The sequence below is a fragment of the Stylophora pistillata genome, chromosome 1, assembly GCF_964205215.1.
Source record: "Stylophora pistillata chromosome 1, jaStyPist1.2, whole genome shotgun sequence".
Classification (NCBI taxonomy): domain Eukaryota; kingdom Metazoa; phylum Cnidaria; class Anthozoa; order Scleractinia; family Pocilloporidae; genus Stylophora; species Stylophora pistillata.
In genome coordinates this window covers 17,843,639-17,862,213 of record NC_142519.1, presented here as the reverse complement: position 1 = coordinate 17,862,213, position 18,575 = coordinate 17,843,639, and the positions used below count along the sequence as shown (strand labels likewise).

At 41.1% G+C, this 18,575-nt stretch overlaps 3 protein-coding genes across 5 annotated transcripts in view; 2 read left to right on the top strand and 1 right to left on the bottom strand.

Annotated features, from left to right (window-relative positions):
* The window catches only part of LOC111321355 (tyrosine-protein phosphatase non-receptor type 13), a 44,491-nt gene extending 44,155 nt beyond the window's left edge, over positions 1 to 336 (top strand). For all 3 annotated transcript variants that reach the window (XM_022924205.2, XM_022924204.2, XM_022924206.2), the window contains exon 55: positions 165 to 336. In XM_022924205.2, coding sequence (XP_022779940.2) covers positions 165 to 227 — 63 coding nt within the window. In that variant the 3' untranslated portion in view covers positions 228 to 336. The remainder of the gene's footprint in view (positions 1 to 164) is intronic.
* A 4,428-nt stretch (positions 337 to 4,764) lies between these two features.
* On the bottom strand, positions 4,765 to 5,774 carry LOC111321356 (uncharacterized). The gene has a single exon (XM_022924207.2). It carries the CDS (start codon positions 5,741 to 5,743, stop codon positions 5,273 to 5,275), a length of 471 nt encoding a protein of 156 aa, XP_022779942.2. The 5' UTR covers positions 5,744 to 5,774; the 3' UTR covers positions 4,765 to 5,272.
* Positions 5,775 to 15,489: 9,715 nt separating this feature from the next.
* Positions 15,490 to 18,575, top strand: LOC111321296 (dCTP deaminase). Its single transcript, XM_088761866.1, has one exon. The coding sequence runs from the start codon at positions 15,570 to 15,572 to the stop codon at positions 16,899 to 16,901; it is 1,332 nt and encodes a 443-aa protein (XP_088617992.1). The 5' UTR covers positions 15,490 to 15,569; the 3' UTR covers positions 16,902 to 18,575.

The following is an 18,575-nucleotide window of genomic DNA, read 5'->3' as shown; positions in this document are numbered from 1 at the left end:
TTATTATTATCATCATCATCATCATCATCATCATCATCATCATCACTCTTGGGGGTCAGAGGGTTAAATAGGTAGTATGTTTTGAAATGTTTATTCTAAATCCTGATTTTGTTGTTGTGTCTTTTGAAATGTGTCTTATACCTTCTTTTTTTTTTTTTTTACAGGATCAGTACATTTTCTGTTACAAGGCATGTCTGGATGTACTTCAATCACTGAAAACTACCTAGAGGAGTCATTTCATACAGGCAGTTGAATGGCATTTGCATGTCATGTTCTTTACACGAAAATAATTACATAAGTTGTTTGGAGTTGTAAATTTATTTATACTTATGATCCCTCGAAGGGCATTTTGTCAGTTTAAGATTTTCTGCCCTTTTTTAATAAAATAGATATCCTTGTGCTTGTTAACGTAGCCAGCTAGTATAATATATAGTTATTTTTAAATAATAAGAACTCAGAATTATTTTGATATTTGTATTTTAAAAATCACTTGTCATCCTTGTATTCTGATTGGCTTTCATTGGTGTGATTTATTTACAAATCACACCATTTTATCCTCTGAATTTTGTCTTTTCCCCAGCCAATGAGACAGCTTTACTAAAACACCACAACCAATAAAATTTTAATGCTTGTTTTAAGAATTCAATCAAATTAATTGCAGAAAAATGATGGACAAATTTGGCAACTTTTTACAAACCAGCTTGATATACTAGCATGATAAAATATTTGTACAGACTCAAAAAACTTGTTTTGAGCACCTGAATTTGGGGTTTTCAAATGGAATGTAACTAAGTGGTAATTTAACTTTGTCATGCAATTTTGTTCTGAAATCATACTTGTGATTTTAAATAAAAAATGTGCTGCAAGCTCATTTAATTTTGAAATCATGTATATGATTTCAGACCAAATTGCACATCACAATTATACATGATACAAAATGCACAAATTGCATATCATATACATGATTCATATACAAATCATAAACACGATTTCTGAAATCATGTCTATGATTTCAGACCAAATTGCACTCCACTCAGTTCTATAATTATTATTTACAATGGTATGTAATAACTTAAAGTGCTACTGAAACGAAATTTTCGTATCTGAAATATTTGCTCTAACCTGTAGTTTTGAATATGCTGATCATCATGAGATAATTTGCTTTGGCCAAAAAGAAGCGAAAGATATCTTTTTTAACCGTTCAAATCAAAAATTTTACACAAAACCATGTCCGGGCCCTGGTACCGAGCGAAATGGATTGATGACGTCACTGGTTGTGTTCACTCCGATAGCGTGGTTTATTTCACTCACTGTTTGTTTGTATTCGTGGGCGAAGGAGATGGCAGATATTGAAGTTTTGTCGAGTGAATCTTCTTCTGAACGAAGCGAAGTTGTCTCCAGTAGCGAAGACGAAGATGGTGGAGTAAAATGGGGTTGACAGGCCTATACGACTCCCAAGCGTGTGTTTAGAGTAGCCTATTCAAAGTTTAGCCCTCACGAGTATGTCTTTGAGCGACCGCCCTCTTTTGTAAGATACGAGCGGCGAATTTTTGTGTAGTTCGCTCAGTAGTGGTTGTGTTTCTCTTAAATGCCAGTTTTTCATGAGAATTTGCTTTATGTGTGGCACTGAGTACGCACATCAGGGATTGCGTCTTTTTCGAATCGTTCGCCTTTGTAGATGTACAGCTATTTTTTTGACTGTCTCGATCGTTAAGTTGTCTTGATTGCTTTCGGCTTGCGTCACGCGCGCTGATTCGATCGTACTACAGTTCTTAGTGTTCAGTGTTCCAGCCGTTTTGGTTCGTTTTCTTTTCTTTATTTCGGTATTAAAACGACCGATTTCACGTTCATAGAAGCACATGATCGCCTTTACTGTTTCTTGCTCTGCGTTGTTAAGGATTTGCTTTATCTCATTTTTGAAATCCTCGTCTGCTCTTATTTTGGCCCTCGCCCTATATTGTAGGGACTCTGGGCATGTTCTGCGAGGCATTTGGTACAGAGGGACTTGGGTTCTGTCCTGGTGTACCGGTTCACAAGGGAATTACTATTGTTCTTTCTTTGTTTAGGAGTCATTAGTTAGCTGTTGTGTATTGTTCTTTCTTTGTTTAGGAGCCATTGGTTAGCTGTTGTGTATTGTTTGGTCTTTTGTATCGGCTCTTGTGAACCGGTACACGAGGACAGACCCGGGATTTGTTCGTTATCCTCAGACTTGCCGAGTAGATCATCTTCAGTGGCGGTGTCGTATGAGGCTTCCATGTTTTCTTCATTCTCTGAATGCCATTGCTTTGGCTCGGGGCGTTTAGTAGCCCATCTACAGTTATAATGTCTTTCGACATTTTCTGTAGATGGTCAAGCAAGACCACGGTTTCGATCCTAATCTTGTGGATCTCGTCAGTTTCCGATTAACTAAATAGACTGGTAGAGATTCATTCTCGGTATCAGTCGGGAATTTTGCTCCCTATCCGGGCGAACCTCCCGCAGATAGCCAAGATGCCGATGTGGCCGCCGATGAATAAGACGAGGATGGCATTTTTCCCGAAATCCTCTTTATCGGCCTCCCAACATGCAAGCCACACTCCATGCTTTTACCCTTCTTTCACAGAAGTACACAACCAGTGACGTCACAGGGATGTTTTGGCCGCGCCAAGATGGCCGCCAATTTTGATCTCAGCCGGTCAACTTCGAATGGTTAAAAATGTACTTTCCGTTATGCGTTGGCCCAAAAAAAGTACACAACGTTTGCAAATAACGTTCAAACTCTATTATATTACAAAAATCTCGGATATGAAAATTACGTTTCAGTAGCACTTTAAATCACATAGACATGGATATTAACTTTCATTGCATTGTATTAAGCATAGTTACATTTAGTTACAATCTGCAAACATGAAGATAATAATTTATGTTCATAATTTTGGAGGCATTTTGTGATTTTATGAATAAAAAAACTAATTTACTGGAATAGTCAAGGGTGGGTGATAACTGCTGCAAGGTGAAATTGCTAGATATGGATAATTTATTATTCATTACTAGTGATAACATAGCAGGAGGAGGAAAATTATTTTTTCCTTCATCTGTTAAGTTATTGTTAGTGATTTGTATTAGCAAGAATATCTACACACAGGTTTACCAGCTGGGCATCATTGTGATGTTTGATGACTGACTCCTGTTTTTCAAAAAGAGAGTAACTACCAATTGACCCAAACACAACATTTTTGAAGCATATAATTTACAAAAAGTGAAATATCCAGTACTTAGTTAAGTCACTTGAAATATGTTACGGTTCTTGCCCTGTTTGATCACTCTTAACATTTACATTATTTTTTAAAGTTTTACTCTTTTGATGTTGCATTTAATTATAACATCTAAACTGCATTTTTTGCTATGAGTATCTTCTTTGGTAGGGATGAAAAAGAGATATTTTAGTTCATCCAATAGTATTTTAACAATTTATCACATATTTTAAGAGGAAATTGTAGTATAATTTTTTGTGCCCTGGTTGCTTAGGACTGCTCAAAACTGATTTTTGGAGAACAGAGTTGATTTCTATGGTAACCTGTGAACTGCTCTGCTATTTGAATCTCTTTTGGGGGGAAGTGATTCGGATTTATTTGATTTCAGGCTTTTAACTGTAATATATGACGGTATATAGAAAGAATATTTTCAAGCAATCATTTTGTTGCAGATTAGATTAAACAATAGTTGTAACGAATTCCACAGGAGGTAGATAGGAGCAACAATAATGTACCATATGTTAGAATAGTTAAGTTAAAAGCTCTCACAATTGAGCTCCTGTATGTGCCATGTAAAGAAAACGACATGTAGAATGAATGTGCTTGTGAACCATCAGTAAATAGAGTGAAATAATTTTTTTATGTCTTAATGTAGGCAAGCTTATTTGTTAGTAAGTTATTTTAAAATGTTTAAGCACTAAGCACAATTCAGTACAATTGTTAGTGCAAAAGAAGTAAAAAGTTTGCCTTTGAAGAGCAACAAGTTATTTTAACACTTTGTTTGGACATGTGTTCCATTGCAACCTTTTAACACACTTTAACACACAATGGAAGCAACCAGGGTTATCTTTGAAGGTAACACTCCAAGATGCCAAGGGAATTCCAGTGTATTGTTCTCCAATTAAGTACCTTCAGAGTTTCGTCAGTTGTCAAAGGGTGAACTCCAGGGTTAAAGGTCTCAAATTCACAGGAGGTTTTCATAAGTATCATAGGCCACCAGAGGGGTAGTCCAGGGTATCACTGTATGAGCAACAGTGTAACTATCCCCCCTCCCAACCTAACAACTGTCAATAAGTAACAAGTTAAGGTTAATTTTGGGTTAGGAGAGGGGTGGGTGAACTTTTGCTCTCATGCTGACATTGATTGGTCCTCCCAAAGTGATACTTTGAGGTTACAGGTTGATATCTTAAGTGCATTGAAGTTCATGCAGAAAGTATACATAAAAAGATATACAAAAAAACAGATACTGCATACATATTGTTAGTCTAGGAGTGGATTTGGCAAAACTTCAGCTCTATCAGTAAACATTTTAACTGTTGTAGATTTTCCAGGTATTTTGTGACAATTTTGACCCATCCTTGGAGAAAGCAGTCCAGGGACTTTGCCGTGGTAACTTAAGGGGAGCCTGCCATCAAGCAAGGTGTTTGATCCACCTTGAGTAATATTTATGGAACTCCCATGGGCTGACATTTCTATGTTGTAGTTTTACTTTGTGATAAGACAAGAGAAAGTAATGAAGCCAAGACTGAAGTAACAGATTAGACCATACTTTTTCATCAATAATAATTTACTAAATTATTATCAACACTGAGAGAATTAGTAAGCAAGCATATTTCCATGTCTACAATTATTTACGTTATGAGCTGCCTTGCTTCTGGGTCATGTTCTTCAATAGAGTTTACACACTATAACTGATTGCAAACTTGTTTCCCTTCGTATGTTGCAGAATAAAAATTAAGTTGTCATGACATCGAAAAAATTAAAGCCATGGGGGATTCGTATACAATTTCCTTCCCCAATCAGCCGTCAACTACACTAAGGAGACGATTGCAAATCAATACTTTCACAAACAAAGTTGCCTTTAATGGGGTCCGTAGTCTTTTAAAATTCGTGGTAATTACTACCAAAATTAATATGTACAATGCACCAATAAGTCTTAATCAAGTTATATAAGTGAAATTGTGCGCTGTATATTATTTGCGCTATTTCTTAATGAGGAGGAAGATCGTTCTCTGCCTTTCGTGATAAATTCCCTGCTTTTATAATTCTATGGCTCCATCTACTCGTTCTGCAATGATTCCCACTCGAAGTCTGTCCACTTCACGTAAGTAATCTACGCCGACATACACCAGTCCAGCGCTGGACGCCAATGCCATAATAGCTCGTATCACTTTGTAATCCGGGCAAATCTCTTTACAAATCGCCCAAAGCATCAAGGAACCAAAGTTGAACATCCACGTGCCATATATACTCCATAAAAGACGTTTTGACCTCGGAGAATCCATGACATCAAACACAGGTCGGTTGTACAGATAAGTGGCAATGCCAATGCCTGACAAAGTCAATGCTCCGTGGAACACAACTGATCTTGTATTCTTTCCGATGATGATTTGTTCTGCATAAACCTTCATTGAATGAAGTGAAAGTATAGAGTAGCCAGCTAGTCCCCCGTAAGGTAGGTATTTCACGAGGGCTTTCTTCGCATCCCTAACACTTACACTAGCCGCCATTTTGAAAGCTCCTTAAGGGTAGTGTCCAGTCTCTCTATGTCTACATCAGCGCGCAAAGACTCCTGGGAGGTGTCACAGTGATATGTGTACCCCCGTGATATGTGTACCCCCGCACACATATCACTAGTGATATGTGTACCCCCTCCAAGATGGCAGCCAGTGATATGTGTATCCCCCACCCCCCTCCCCCCCAAAAATGAATAATTACGGCTAACTTGTGTTAATGGACGTAAATCGTTCACTGAACCATCTTCCACAATCAGAACTGTAAAGACACGACTCGCGAGTCCGACAGTTCTTATGGGCCAGTAGCAAACATCAAACAATCTATTGGAAATATAAAGGAATCGAAATTGTCATGTAAACAAAAATATATCTTGGGGATACAGATATACCTGGTGACTGCAATCGTATCGGCTTTGTCGCCTGTCTAGCACTGAAATTACTTTCTACTAGCTCCTTTACTAGCTAGTACGTAAGTGCATGAAATATTTCACCAACTGACAGCAAGTTTTATTGATTCCCAATCATATGTGTCACTAACAAATTTAAAAAGTACACAGACGACATCGCACTAGCCAGGGGATACGTATATCACTGAGATCTCTCGTTCAGTGATATGTGTATCCTCAACATATCTCGGGGTTACGCATAGGCATTTATAGATTATGCTAGTGAAAGTGGCATATTATGCTAGAAGCATTGCTTTTTTTTTGGCCAAATTATGCTAACATTATGCTCTTTTTTCCAAATTATGCCACCGTTTTTTTAAATTATGCTCTTTGAAAAAATGCAAATAAGTCCAAAAAATATATTTTTTAACTAGAAGCCGTCAGGCTACAGGAAAGAAACGCAACAAATCCACAATGAATTTCAAATAAACACGTGGTTCAGGTTAGACCCGGGCTCAGTGCTTCACAGTGAACTACAAATGCTACTAGTTTAACTAAAACTTTAAATATTGATTAAGATCACCAAGTGCTTGGGACTAGAGACAAAAAATTATCAAATAAGGGCATCAAAAATGATCTGATAATTATCAAAATGCGCAAATTATGCTAGCATTGGTACTTGGCAGAAATTATGCCAGTTTGCTCGAATTATGCCAAAAATTATGCTAGCATAATCTATAAATGCCTAGTTACGCATATCACGGAAATCGTAGTAAGTGATATGTGTATCCCTTGGTAAAGCAAGCGCTGCTGTCTTTCTAGCAAATTACTAGCTAAGCTTGTATATGGCTAGTAAGTGTAGTATTGATTCCAAATTGACAGACGACAGCGAGTTAGTCAGGGGATACACATATCACTGCGATCGCCGTTCAGTGATATGTGTATCTCCAATACATCTTGGGGATACAATGTGGATACGCATATCGCGGCAATCGCAGTCAATATGTGTATCCCTTGGTAAAGCAAACGCTTTTGTCTGTCCAGCAAATTACTAGCTAAGCTTATATATGGCTAGTAAGTGTGTTATTGATTCCAAATTGACAGACGACAGCAAGTTAGTCGGGGGATAGACATATCACTGCGATCGCCGTTCAGTGATATGTGTATCCCCATTATATCTTGTGGATACACTTTGGATACACATATCACGGCAATCGTAGTCAGTATGTGTATCCTCTTACTAAAGCAAGCGCATTTATCTGTCCAGCAAAATACTAGCTAAGTATGGCTTGTAAGTGTATTATTGAGTCAAAATTAATGGAAGTGTGATCTAACGTCACTGCGATCGCTTTTCTGTGATACGTGTATCCCCTGATGTTTATTTATATATATCACTGGACAGTGATTGTAGTGATATGCGTATCCTGGCCTCTCTAGCCCAGTGCAATTTCTAATCAATAAAATATTTCAAAATCGCACTCATAGGCACAGTGGGAAGCAAACGTTTTGTGATATGTTGGGATACACATCAGTGAACGTTGATCGCAGTAAAATTGGTATCCCTGGCCTGTAAGCGCTTTTGTTTGGCTAGACAGTTTACCAAAAACAATTTCTAATCAATATTTCAATTCCGGAAACTTTAAAATATAAAACCACAAAATTTGTTCCTCACAGCCACCATGTTTTCTTTGAAGCTCTCAGAGGCCCGGGTTCAAAGCTTCAGTGTTTTGTGTATCCCTACCAGGGGTACACATATCACTAGTGATATGTGTGCGGGGATACACATATCACGGGGGTACACATATCACTGTGACAGGGAGGGAGTAAAGAGTGCTACTCGCGACATGACTTGCCAGGGCGGAGAGAGGTTAACGTTGTGGGTGGGCCAGATTTCCGACGCTCTCTCGCTCTCTCTTGGGGGGAGAGAGGGTGAGGGGGAGGAGCGCGTCTGTCAGTCATGGAGTGGCTCGTTTGCTGATAAAGCACCAAAATGATATTCCCCGACTGTCGCAATTTTCACAACGATGAGTCTTCGTTGTGAATTTACTTGAAGATGAGTTTAGCCGTTGTTGTAGAAGAAGGCTCACATTTGTTTGCTCATTAAGTCTGCCATAGAACACTGATAAGTAAACATCCCACGCAGCAAACAGTAAGCTGTTCGTGAACATTTTCCCCGCGCGTTGTGAAAATATTTGATGGGTAATAAACACAGTAGCCTCCATTTGGCGAGAAGTTATGCTCATTTATTTGCTCTAAGACATTACTACATGTCCCTCGAGGCTCACAGTTTTCCAAGTGAGGAGCTCGAGGAAAACTGTTTGCATCTAGGAACGGATAATGTCCGCGGGAAGATATCCGTTCATATCTTTGCGCCACATGGAGGCTAATGTTTATACACTAGGGCAAAAATTTCGGCCATTTAAACACTCCACCACCCCCAAATATTTGTACAGAACAAGGTAATTTTAGTTAAATCAACTGAGTCGAGAGTGTAAATTGGGGTAGTCTCTCATATACCGGGCTCTGAAATAACTAATAATTAACAGATAGATGTAGCAGAACGGTAAAGTGAATGGGTACAGAGGATCAGTGAACAATGAGCACAGTGGACCGGAGGAACAGTGGGCACAGCGGACCAGTGGGTACAGAGGACCAGAGGAACAGTGGAAGCAGTGGAACAGTAAGCACAGAGGACCAGTAGGAACAGAGGACCAGTGAGTACATAGGACCAGAGGTACAGTGTACAGGGTGAACCAGAGGAACAGTGGGAACAGAGGACCGGTGGGTACAAAGGACCAGAAGACCAGTGAGTACAGAGCACCAAAGGGCACAGGACCAGACGACCAGAGGGTAAGTGGGTGCAGAAGACCAGAGGAAGAGAGGGAACAGAGGACCAGTGGGTACAAAGGACCAGAGGAACAGTGGGAGAGAGGACCAGTTGGAACAGAGGACCAGAGGAACAGTGGGTACAGAAGACCAGTGGGCACAGAGGACCAGTGGGTACAGAGGACCAATGGGTACATAGGGCCAGAGGAGCAATAGGAACAGAGGCCCAGTGGGAACAGAGCCCCAGAGGAACAGTGGGTACAGAGGAACAGTGGGTACAGAGGACCAGTGGGTACAGAGGAGCAGAGGAACAGTAGGCACAGAGGACCAGTAGGAACAGAGGGCCAGTGGGAACAGAGGACCACAGGAACAGTGGGAACAGAGGAACAATGGGAACAGAAGACCATTGGGTACAGAGGACCAGAGGAACGGTGAGCGCAGAGGACCAGTGGATGCAGAGGCCAGAAGAACAGTGGGATCAGAGGACCAGAGGAACAGTGAGCACAGAGGACCAGTGGATACAGTGGCCAGAAGAACAGTGGGATCAGAGGACCAGAGGAACAGTGAGCACAGAGGACCAGTGGATACAGAGGCCAGAAGAACAGTGGGATCAGAGGACCAGAGGAACAGTCGGAACAGAAGAACAATGGGAACAGAGGACCATTGGGTACAGAGGACCAGAGGAACAGTGGGCGCAGAGGACCAGTGGGTACAGAGGCCAGAGGAACAGTGGGAACAGAGGACAGTTGGGTACAGAGGACCAGAGGAACAGTGGGTACAGAAGACCAGTGGGCACAGAGGACCAGTGGGTACAGAGGACCAATGGGTACCTATGGCAAGAGGAGCAATAGGAACAGAGGACCAGTGGGAACAGAGCCCCAGAGGAACAGTGGGTACAGAGGACCAGTGGGTACAGAGGACCAGTGGGTACAGATGAGCAGAGGAACAGTGGGAACAGAGGAACAACGGGAACAGAGGACCATTGGGTACAGAGGACCAGAGAAACAGTGGGTACATAGGACCAGTGGATACAGAGGCCAGAGGAACAGTGGGAACAGAGGACCAGAGGAACAGTATGAACAGAGGAAGAATGGGAACAGAGGACCATTAGGTACAGAGGACCAGAGAAACAGTGGGTACAGAGGACCAGAGAAACAGTGGGCGCAGAGTACCAGTCGGACAGAGGCCAGAGGAACAGTGGGAACAGAGGACAGTTGGGTACAGAGGACCAGAGGAACAGTGGGCGCAGAGGACCAGTGGGTACCGAGGGCAGAGGAACAGTGGGAACGGAGGACCAGTGGGCACAGAGGACCAGAGGAACAGTGGGCGCAGAGAACCAGTGGGTACAGAGGCCAGAGGAACAGTGGGAACAGAGGACCGGAGGAACAGTGGGAACAGAGGAACAATGGGAACAGACGACCATTGGGTGCAGAAGATCAGAAGAACAGTGAGTGCAGAGGACCAGTGGGTACAGAGGCCAGACGAACAGTGGGAACAGAGGACCAGTGGGTACAGAGGACCAGTGGGTACAGAGAACCATTGGGTACAGAAGCCAGAGGACCAGTGGGAACAGAGGATCAGTGGGTACAGAGAACAAGAGGACCAGGGGAACAGTGGGAACAGAGGACCAGAGGGTACAGAGGCCAGAGTAACAGTGGGAACAGAGGATCAGTGGGTACAGAGGCCAGAGTAACAGTGGGAACAGAGGACCAGTGGGTACAGCGGCCAGAGGAACAGTGGGAACAGAGGATCAGTGGGTATAGAGGACCAGAGAAAAAGTGGGAACAGAGGACATGAGGGGAAGGACCAGATGGGACACAGTGCCAGAAGACACCCAAAATTCTTGAAATCCTATAACTGCTTCTAAAATTATTCATATAAGGTAGCAAATCATTTTCCAACTCTGAACCTTGCGTTTCTGTACCCTCAGAATATCATTATTGAAAGTTTTTTTTTTCTTTCAATCACAAGTCTAAAAGGCTGAGTATAGGTGTAGGGCAAAATTTTTTCCCTATGCAAAATGTGAAAAATATTAAGGTTTTCTTGTTACCGCATCATATTCCCCTAGAGTTGAAGTGTTGAAGTTTTTTCAGACCTATTATAAAATATGTTTTATTATATAATCAATAAGGATGCTACAAACTGCCACCTTGGTTCCAGTCAAGGCAACTTAGTTATACCTTTTCCACTTAACAAGCAATTTATTTGACCACAAACAAAACTATTCATCATTACTAACCAAATTATATAATAATTAAAACCTTTCTCTCTTTTGAATGACAAAATCCTTAACCAGAACTTAATCCATACTTTTCTCCATGAATATTTCAAACTGACGCATTTTAGAATTGTTACATTGTCCTATATCTTTATCAGCGGGTAACTTCTTATAGGACAATCACTTTAAACATAAGTGATATGTGACTTTTGCTAAAAGTTTCTTGTTGTTAGAAGAAATAAAGAAGAAAGAAAAACGAGCTAAGGTGTTTTGCTCCTGTGGAGTCAGCAGGAAAGGGTCAGTAGCGAATATTTGCAATAACGTAATTGGTTATTACTTGAGCAGGTGAAAATGTCTTAAAGCTCGAGTAAGTTGCTCCGAAAGTTGCACATGCCGCGGTTGTTCAAATCCATTTGGACAACGTCAATCCGAAAGTGCAAATATTGAGTGCAGTGCACCGAGGTAAACGGCGAAAGTGTGATTTTCAAAACTTGAAAAAGCATACCTCGCAAGCCTACCTCTATATGAAAGGAGAACCGCCACGAGAGGGTGCACTGACGAGGGAGGAGTCCTTTGTCATGCATGGAAGAACTTTTACAACTGTTCCTTGCAAGCGGGAAAGAACTGAATACTTCCTCTCTGCTGACCCACTCTAATCTTGTTCAATCTATCAGTTGCACCCTAGATCCTAAGCCGTTACTGCTCAGAAAAAAATCACATGAACAAATCAAGCGAGCCATTCCAGCTCACGATCACGACGCAGCCATTATGGCGTCGTTATTCAAAAGACAGATTGAACTATGTTCCTCAAAGAAGTGAACACCATCAAACGTACTGGGGAATGCGATAAACTTTTGTATGCTTTGTTGAATTTTCGTTACTGTCGCGCACATGACAAACAGTCATTTCGAAAATGAATAGATCTTGTTGCTATATTGAGCTGTAGTATATTACACTGTTCCTCTGTTCCCACTGTTCCTCTGTTCCTACTCTTCCTCTGGTCCTCTGTACCCACTGTTCCTCTGGTCCTCTCTGCCCCTTTCCACTGTTCCCACTGTTCCTCCGCTCTCAATTAGTCAAGTTCTCACTTGTGGAATTCCGCAAGGAACAATTCTAGGACCTTTGCTTTTTGTTCTATACATAAATGATCTTCCTAATTGCCTGTCTAATTCAGTTGCACGTATGTATGCTGACGATACTCACCTGACCTTTGCCAGTAACAACATAGAAATGATCAATGATGTTATGAATCACGACCTATCCAATGTTAACACATGGCTCACTGCAAACAAATTGACTCTAAATTAATCTAAAACTGAATTCATGTTAATTGGATCGCGGCAAAGGATAGGTACCTACTATACTTCCCCTAAACTAATCATAGGTGGTGACATAATTAAACAAGTTAGCTCAGTCAAATCTCTGGGTGTACATATAGACGAAAACCTTTCATGGAATATGCACATTGAAAAAATAGCCAAGAAAATCGCATCGGGCATTGGAGCAATTAAACGTTGTAGGCCTTTTGTTAATCGAACCACGCTTGAGTCCGTTTTCAATGTCTTAGTTCAACCGTACTTTAATTACTGCAGCGAGGTCTGGGGGCATTGTAACAAGGGTCTTTCGAATAAGCTCCAAAAGTTGCAAAACCGGGCTGCCCGTATTCTGACCTTCTCCAGTTATGACACAAGCGCTGATCCTCTTTTTGCGCAACTTAACTGGAGACGGTTAGATACTCAGCGACAAATACAAGTGGCCACCATGGTCTATAAATCTATACATGGTCTTGCGCCCGACTATCTTGGTTCTCTTTTCACTAAATATGATCCTCCACATAATCTAAGGAACTCTGAAAACAAACTAGCTGTTCCATTGCCCGCACCAATTTCCTGAAAAATAGCTTTAGCTATAACGGTGCGGTTATCTGGAATAGCTTGTCCCCTGAATTGCGGCAAGCAAAATCACTTCAATCCTTTCGAAATGGTTGTCGCAATTTCTTCGTCTGAATCGACAAAACGCACACGGCATCTATGTAAAGCAGAATTTCTTTATTTTTTTCTATTTCACTTTTAAATTTTAGATCATGTTTATATAGATTAAAGTAGATTGTAGTAACTGTAATAATAGATTGTAATAATATTATTATTTTATCTGATAGATTTACCGTGTCTAAATAAAAATAAAGTTCAAAGTTCAAGTTCAAGTTCCTCTGTACCCACTGGTCCTCCATACCCACTGGTCCTCTGTACCTACTGTTCCTCTGGCCCTTTGTACCCACTGTTCCACTGGTCCTCTCTGCCCACTATTCCACTGGTCCTCTGTGCTCACAGTTCCTCTGGTCTCTCTGTGCTCACAGTTCCACTTGTCCTCTGTACCTACTGTTCCACTAGTCCTCTATACTCACTGTTCCACTCATTTTCTGTACCCATTGTGCCACTGGTCCGCTGTGCCCACTGTTCCTCTAGTCCTCTCTACTCAATGGTCCACTGTGCCCACTGTTCCTCTGGTCCTCTGTACTCACTGGTCCGCTGTGCCCACTGTTCACTGATCCTCTGCACCCATTCGCATTACCCTTCTGCTACATCTATCTGTTAATTATTAGTTATTTCAGAACCCGGTATATGAGAGACTACAAATTGGCAAACGTAAAGAGTTTCAAAGCTGACGTTTCGAGCAGTAGCCCTTCGTTAGCCCTTTCGCTCTAACGAAGGGCTAATGCTAGGTTATACTCGTCATACTCCCTCATCGACGCAGCACCAAAGTTTCTTTAGAAACATACCCTCCTTTATCGAACAAATGTTGGGGACAGAAGGGGTTTTCAGTTTTTTGTATGACATGTATTTTTAAACCCACAAAAAGGTCAAAATACGTGTATTCCCTCTTGGTATTTAATGAAAGTCAAATGCCTCTAATTTAATATACTAAAACTGTAAATAGCACTGCTTCTCTCGTTGTAGCCATCAGCAATATTCAATATTCAGATATTTTCCTATTAAAAACAATATGAATTACTGAACATTAATATTGCTTCAATCTACCCGATTTCTGACAACTTCCCTTGGGTGAACATTTGGCAACAAACTATGACTCGGTACCTATAATAAAGAAAAATTCCCTTCTCCTTGCAGTTAAAGGCAAATACATTACCTACTCAGGGTTCGTAAAGGTCTTGAAAGTCCTTGAAGATGCTTGAATTTAAAATAAAAAATTCAATGCCTTGACAGTACTTGAATTTGAGGACTAGGGGTTGATTTCTGCAATGCTTTTTCTTTAAGCGATTTTCAAGTTGAAAATTACAGTACTTACATGGAAAAGCTGAGAAATAATATTATATGATTTTAAAATTGCTTATGCAAAGCTTTCCAAAAGTGGTCCTTCAATTTTTTAACACTTGGCCCTCAAAGGACTACAAGGTCTCTGAAAGTCTTACAGATGCTAAAGGTTGAAATTCAAGGAACCTACTCCTATATGGTAATATTATTTTGACTGTTGTCGAGTACCATAACAACATTCATTACACTCCAATAGACAAAAAAAAAAAAAACAACAAGTAGACTTATTCGTGACCAGTAATGACGAAATTGCGTGACGACGGTACAATGGCAATATGGCAGTCCCCTAAAGATAACATCAGATGTGCCATATTGAAAGCCCGAGTTCACGCAGCTATGCGTCTAGTTTCTTACGCTTCGAACCAAGCAGATAATAAGACGGTTAATCGACTACACTATAGGGGTACTTTTTAGGACTTTATAACAGGCTATTTAATTTAATTTAATTTAATTTAATTTATTAGATTCGCCTACAGGCAGGGACACCGCAACAGCTTGGGCCAATTACTGCGGGCCTAGTAAACCCACCCATCCCACCCCAGGAGAGGACATCCACTACACAGTAATCTCGTGCGTGGGAAGTTAACGTCTCCTACCCCTAACCCTGCAGGAGACGGGACCTACGGTTTATTCGTCCTTATCCGAGAAGACTAGAATATCTATCCATTTCTTGATATTATAGAAAGGTAGCAAATTCTCCTCAGTCATTTTAAGACCATGATTATTGGTCCGGCCGGGGCTCGAACCCTCGACCTCCCGCACAACACAATCTGGCGCTCTAACCGGGGGGCGGTTATACCCTTAACGTAAAAGGGAATATTGTGAAATTTATTGTCGTCACGGTTGTAGACAATCAAAAAAGTAATTTGACGAAAGAGAAAAACCGGAAGAGCTCTGGAGAGCATACTGTTTTTTTGTCTCGTTACCATGTTTCTGTAAAAATTGCGTTGCTCCATTTTCTGCATGTAAAACATACACAACCCATAATCCTCTATTCGCTCTGACGTAATAACGCTTGACACGTCAGCTTTTACAAGTCCTTAAGGTGACAAAGCAAAATGGATTCGAAAGCTGTTGATGCTTCTGCTTCGCATTCGTCCGCCGGTTACACAAAGCGCGAATCTCGGATATCTAAAGAAGACTTGTGCATGGTTATTGCCCTTTGGATGGAGCGGTTTCCTCTTGCCACAGCGAACGCTTCTTTCAATAAAGTCGGAGCAGTGCTCATGCTGCCTAATGATATGATTCACGCAGTCGATTGCAGCCGTGATCGTGTTCATGGAGTCGCCCGTTTGGTAATAAAGCATCAAGATGTTGCGAAGGATTGTAAAGTCTTCGTGTCGCGGAAGCCTTGCTCCTTTTGTACAAAGCCTCTTGTACAGTCTCAAGTCAAGAGGGTCTTCTATCTACCTATCGAACCCGAGTGCTCAACGCGCTCAAGCGAGTTTAGAGATGAAATATCACGCGTCGATAACTTATTCAAAACAAGTGCAATAGGTCAGTCTGTATTCGTTCCAACAGTTGGGACTGATGTGTTTGCTGACGCCGAAAGAAAACATGAAACGCCAGAGAAGGCTAGAGAGAAAAAAAGAGATCAGCTCTTTAAAGATTACTGCAACGCAGAATGGATGACCAAAGTGAAAGACCACCTCCCATGGCCAGCCTTCGATGATAACATGAAAGAACAGGTCTGCGAAGATTTTAAAAAGACTTTGGAATGGATGGCCCGTCTTTTAGTTGATAGAGAAAAAGGTTACAATTTTGAACCCTTGTCTCCAGTCAAGGGAACAGTCACTTCATCTGACCCATCAAGAAATGTTGAGAAGAAATCCGTAAACCCGGAAGTCGACGAAAGCCTCATGACTTTGGCGAAATTCTTGGCTGAACGTTCGGATGATCCAAAAACAGGAGTGGGGGCGGTGATCGTAAACATAAAAAATGAGATCATCGCTCTCGGATGGAATGGATTCCCTACAAAGGCGCTTTATGGTGAGTTTCCGAGGGCTTCCCACAGTGACCAACCCGAAGATAAGAAGTATCCGTATATGATTCACGCAGAACAAAACGCCCTGCTGTTACGAAACACTAATAACCTGACGAACGGAACTTTGTTTGTAACGAAGACACCGTGCGATGAATGCACCCCACTGCTTGCGATGGAAGGGATAAAAACGGTATTTTTGGGCGAAAAATACCAGCCTCCAGCCGAAGCCAGAAATCTCAGTTATAAAGAATTTGGTGAGATGGTCGAGGGCCGTGTCTTCGAATGTTTTCAAATGTTACCCACCGCTAGCACCACCGCATACGAAGCCAAGAGGAATCTTCAGGAAGATTTTAAGGAAATTCCACCGAAACGACAGAAGGCTTTTTCCAAGGATTCTAAACATTAATAATCAAGACCTTATATGAAGTCGCTTGCTTTACATGCGATTGGCCTGCGGACAGCTTTATGGACGACAATTGTATACTTTGGAATTCAAATACTTCTCTAGACTCGTTAATTTCCCTACCACCAAGGATATGTAACTTAAGAATGACATAAACCCAGTAAAACTAAATTTTGTAGACTATTACGGAAGCTGAGGAATTTTTATAACACTTAAAGATACATTTAAGCGTACGCGCGGCGTGACAGCCTTCGGATTAAATCAGTCGGGTCAACGCTAAATATCATTCAAGGTTTCTGGGAAACGAGCCCAAAAGCACCTGATCAAAAACGACCACGATTCCTCGTTTTGCCAAGCTTCGACATACGAGCCTCGATTATTCAATCGAGCCTCGATTTTGCAATCGTGCCTCGATTTTGCAATCGTGCCTCGATTTTGCAATCGAGCCTCGATTTTGCAATCGTGCCTCGATTTGGGAGGGAGCCTGGGGCGAGCGAGATTGGTCATGTTCTGGAAAAATTGTCGAGTTTAATTTGTGAACTCGGGAATTTTTCGAGGTATGTTTTAGGTCCTTGTTTTAGGAAAGAAATAAAGAAAAAAAAGGGAGAAAGAAAGAAGGAGAGTAAGAAAGAGAAAAAGAATGAAAGACCATATGCTGGTCGAACTGCAAATTTCCTAAAATTCCAGAGATTATGTGGTTCGCGCCATACGAAAAAGACAAGAAAGAAAAAAACGAGAAAATAACAAGATCAATGAAAGTTCTTATCAGTTAAAGAAAAAATTATAGTCTGCCTTTCGTAGACATTCCATCTTTTTTAAAAAAAAAAAAAGGGAAAAGAAAAAGTTGCGAACGAGAAATAGCTCGGCATCGAAACTGGATTTTTGGGTGGTCACTAACACTTCGCCTTTTTTTTTCTTTTTTCCACAGTTTAGGTATATTTGAGTGATTCAGCTTTCTTTCAGTTTTCGTTCATCTTTCTTTCCTTCGTTTATCATTAACACAGTACGTTTCATTTTATAGTTTAACAACTAAAAGAAGCCGTGAAGCTCTATTTCATGCTATCATTATTATTAATTCTTTCTTGGCACAGATTAAAAACAACGTTGGGGTTTAGCTTTAATAGCATTTGTTAGTATAACGTAATGTGTTTGTAATGTGTTCGTAGCTTGTGACGGTCTGTTACGGTGTGTCACGGCTAGTTACTACTTGTTACGGGCTGTTACGGCTTGTTACTGTGTGTAGCTGTTTGTGACCGTCTTTTACGGTGTGTACGGCCAGTTACTACTTATGACGGGCTGTTACAAATTGTTACTGTGTGTAGCGGATTGTGACGGGCTGTTACGGTGTGTAACGGCCAGTTACTACTTGTGACGGCAGTAACGGCTTGTTACTGTGTGTAGCAGCTTGCAACGGTCTGTTGTCGCTTGTTACGGTGTATAATAACTTGTGACTTCTTATTATCTGTAACTATATTGATGTGTTGGCACCGAGTTCTTTGAGTCATTTTCTCATGTTTGTACCTTGTCTGATTGTGTCGGCTTTCTGTGTTACGAGTTACGTGAAGTAACGCGTGACTTTTTTTAGGCTGGTTTGCGCGAAAAATAGATCTGGCATGGTATACTAATTTTTAATATTTCGCAAAAAAAATTGAGAATAAAGGTAAAGACAGACCGGAA

Coding starts and splice junctions, on each gene's coding strand:
- LOC111321296 (XM_088761866.1), top strand. CDS start 15,570: ATGGATTCGAAAGCTGTTGATGCTTCTGCTTCGCATTCGTCCGCCGGT.
- LOC111321356 (XM_022924207.2), bottom strand. CDS start 5,743: ATGGCGGCTAGTGTAAGTGTTAGGGATGCGAAGAAAGCCCTCGTGAAA.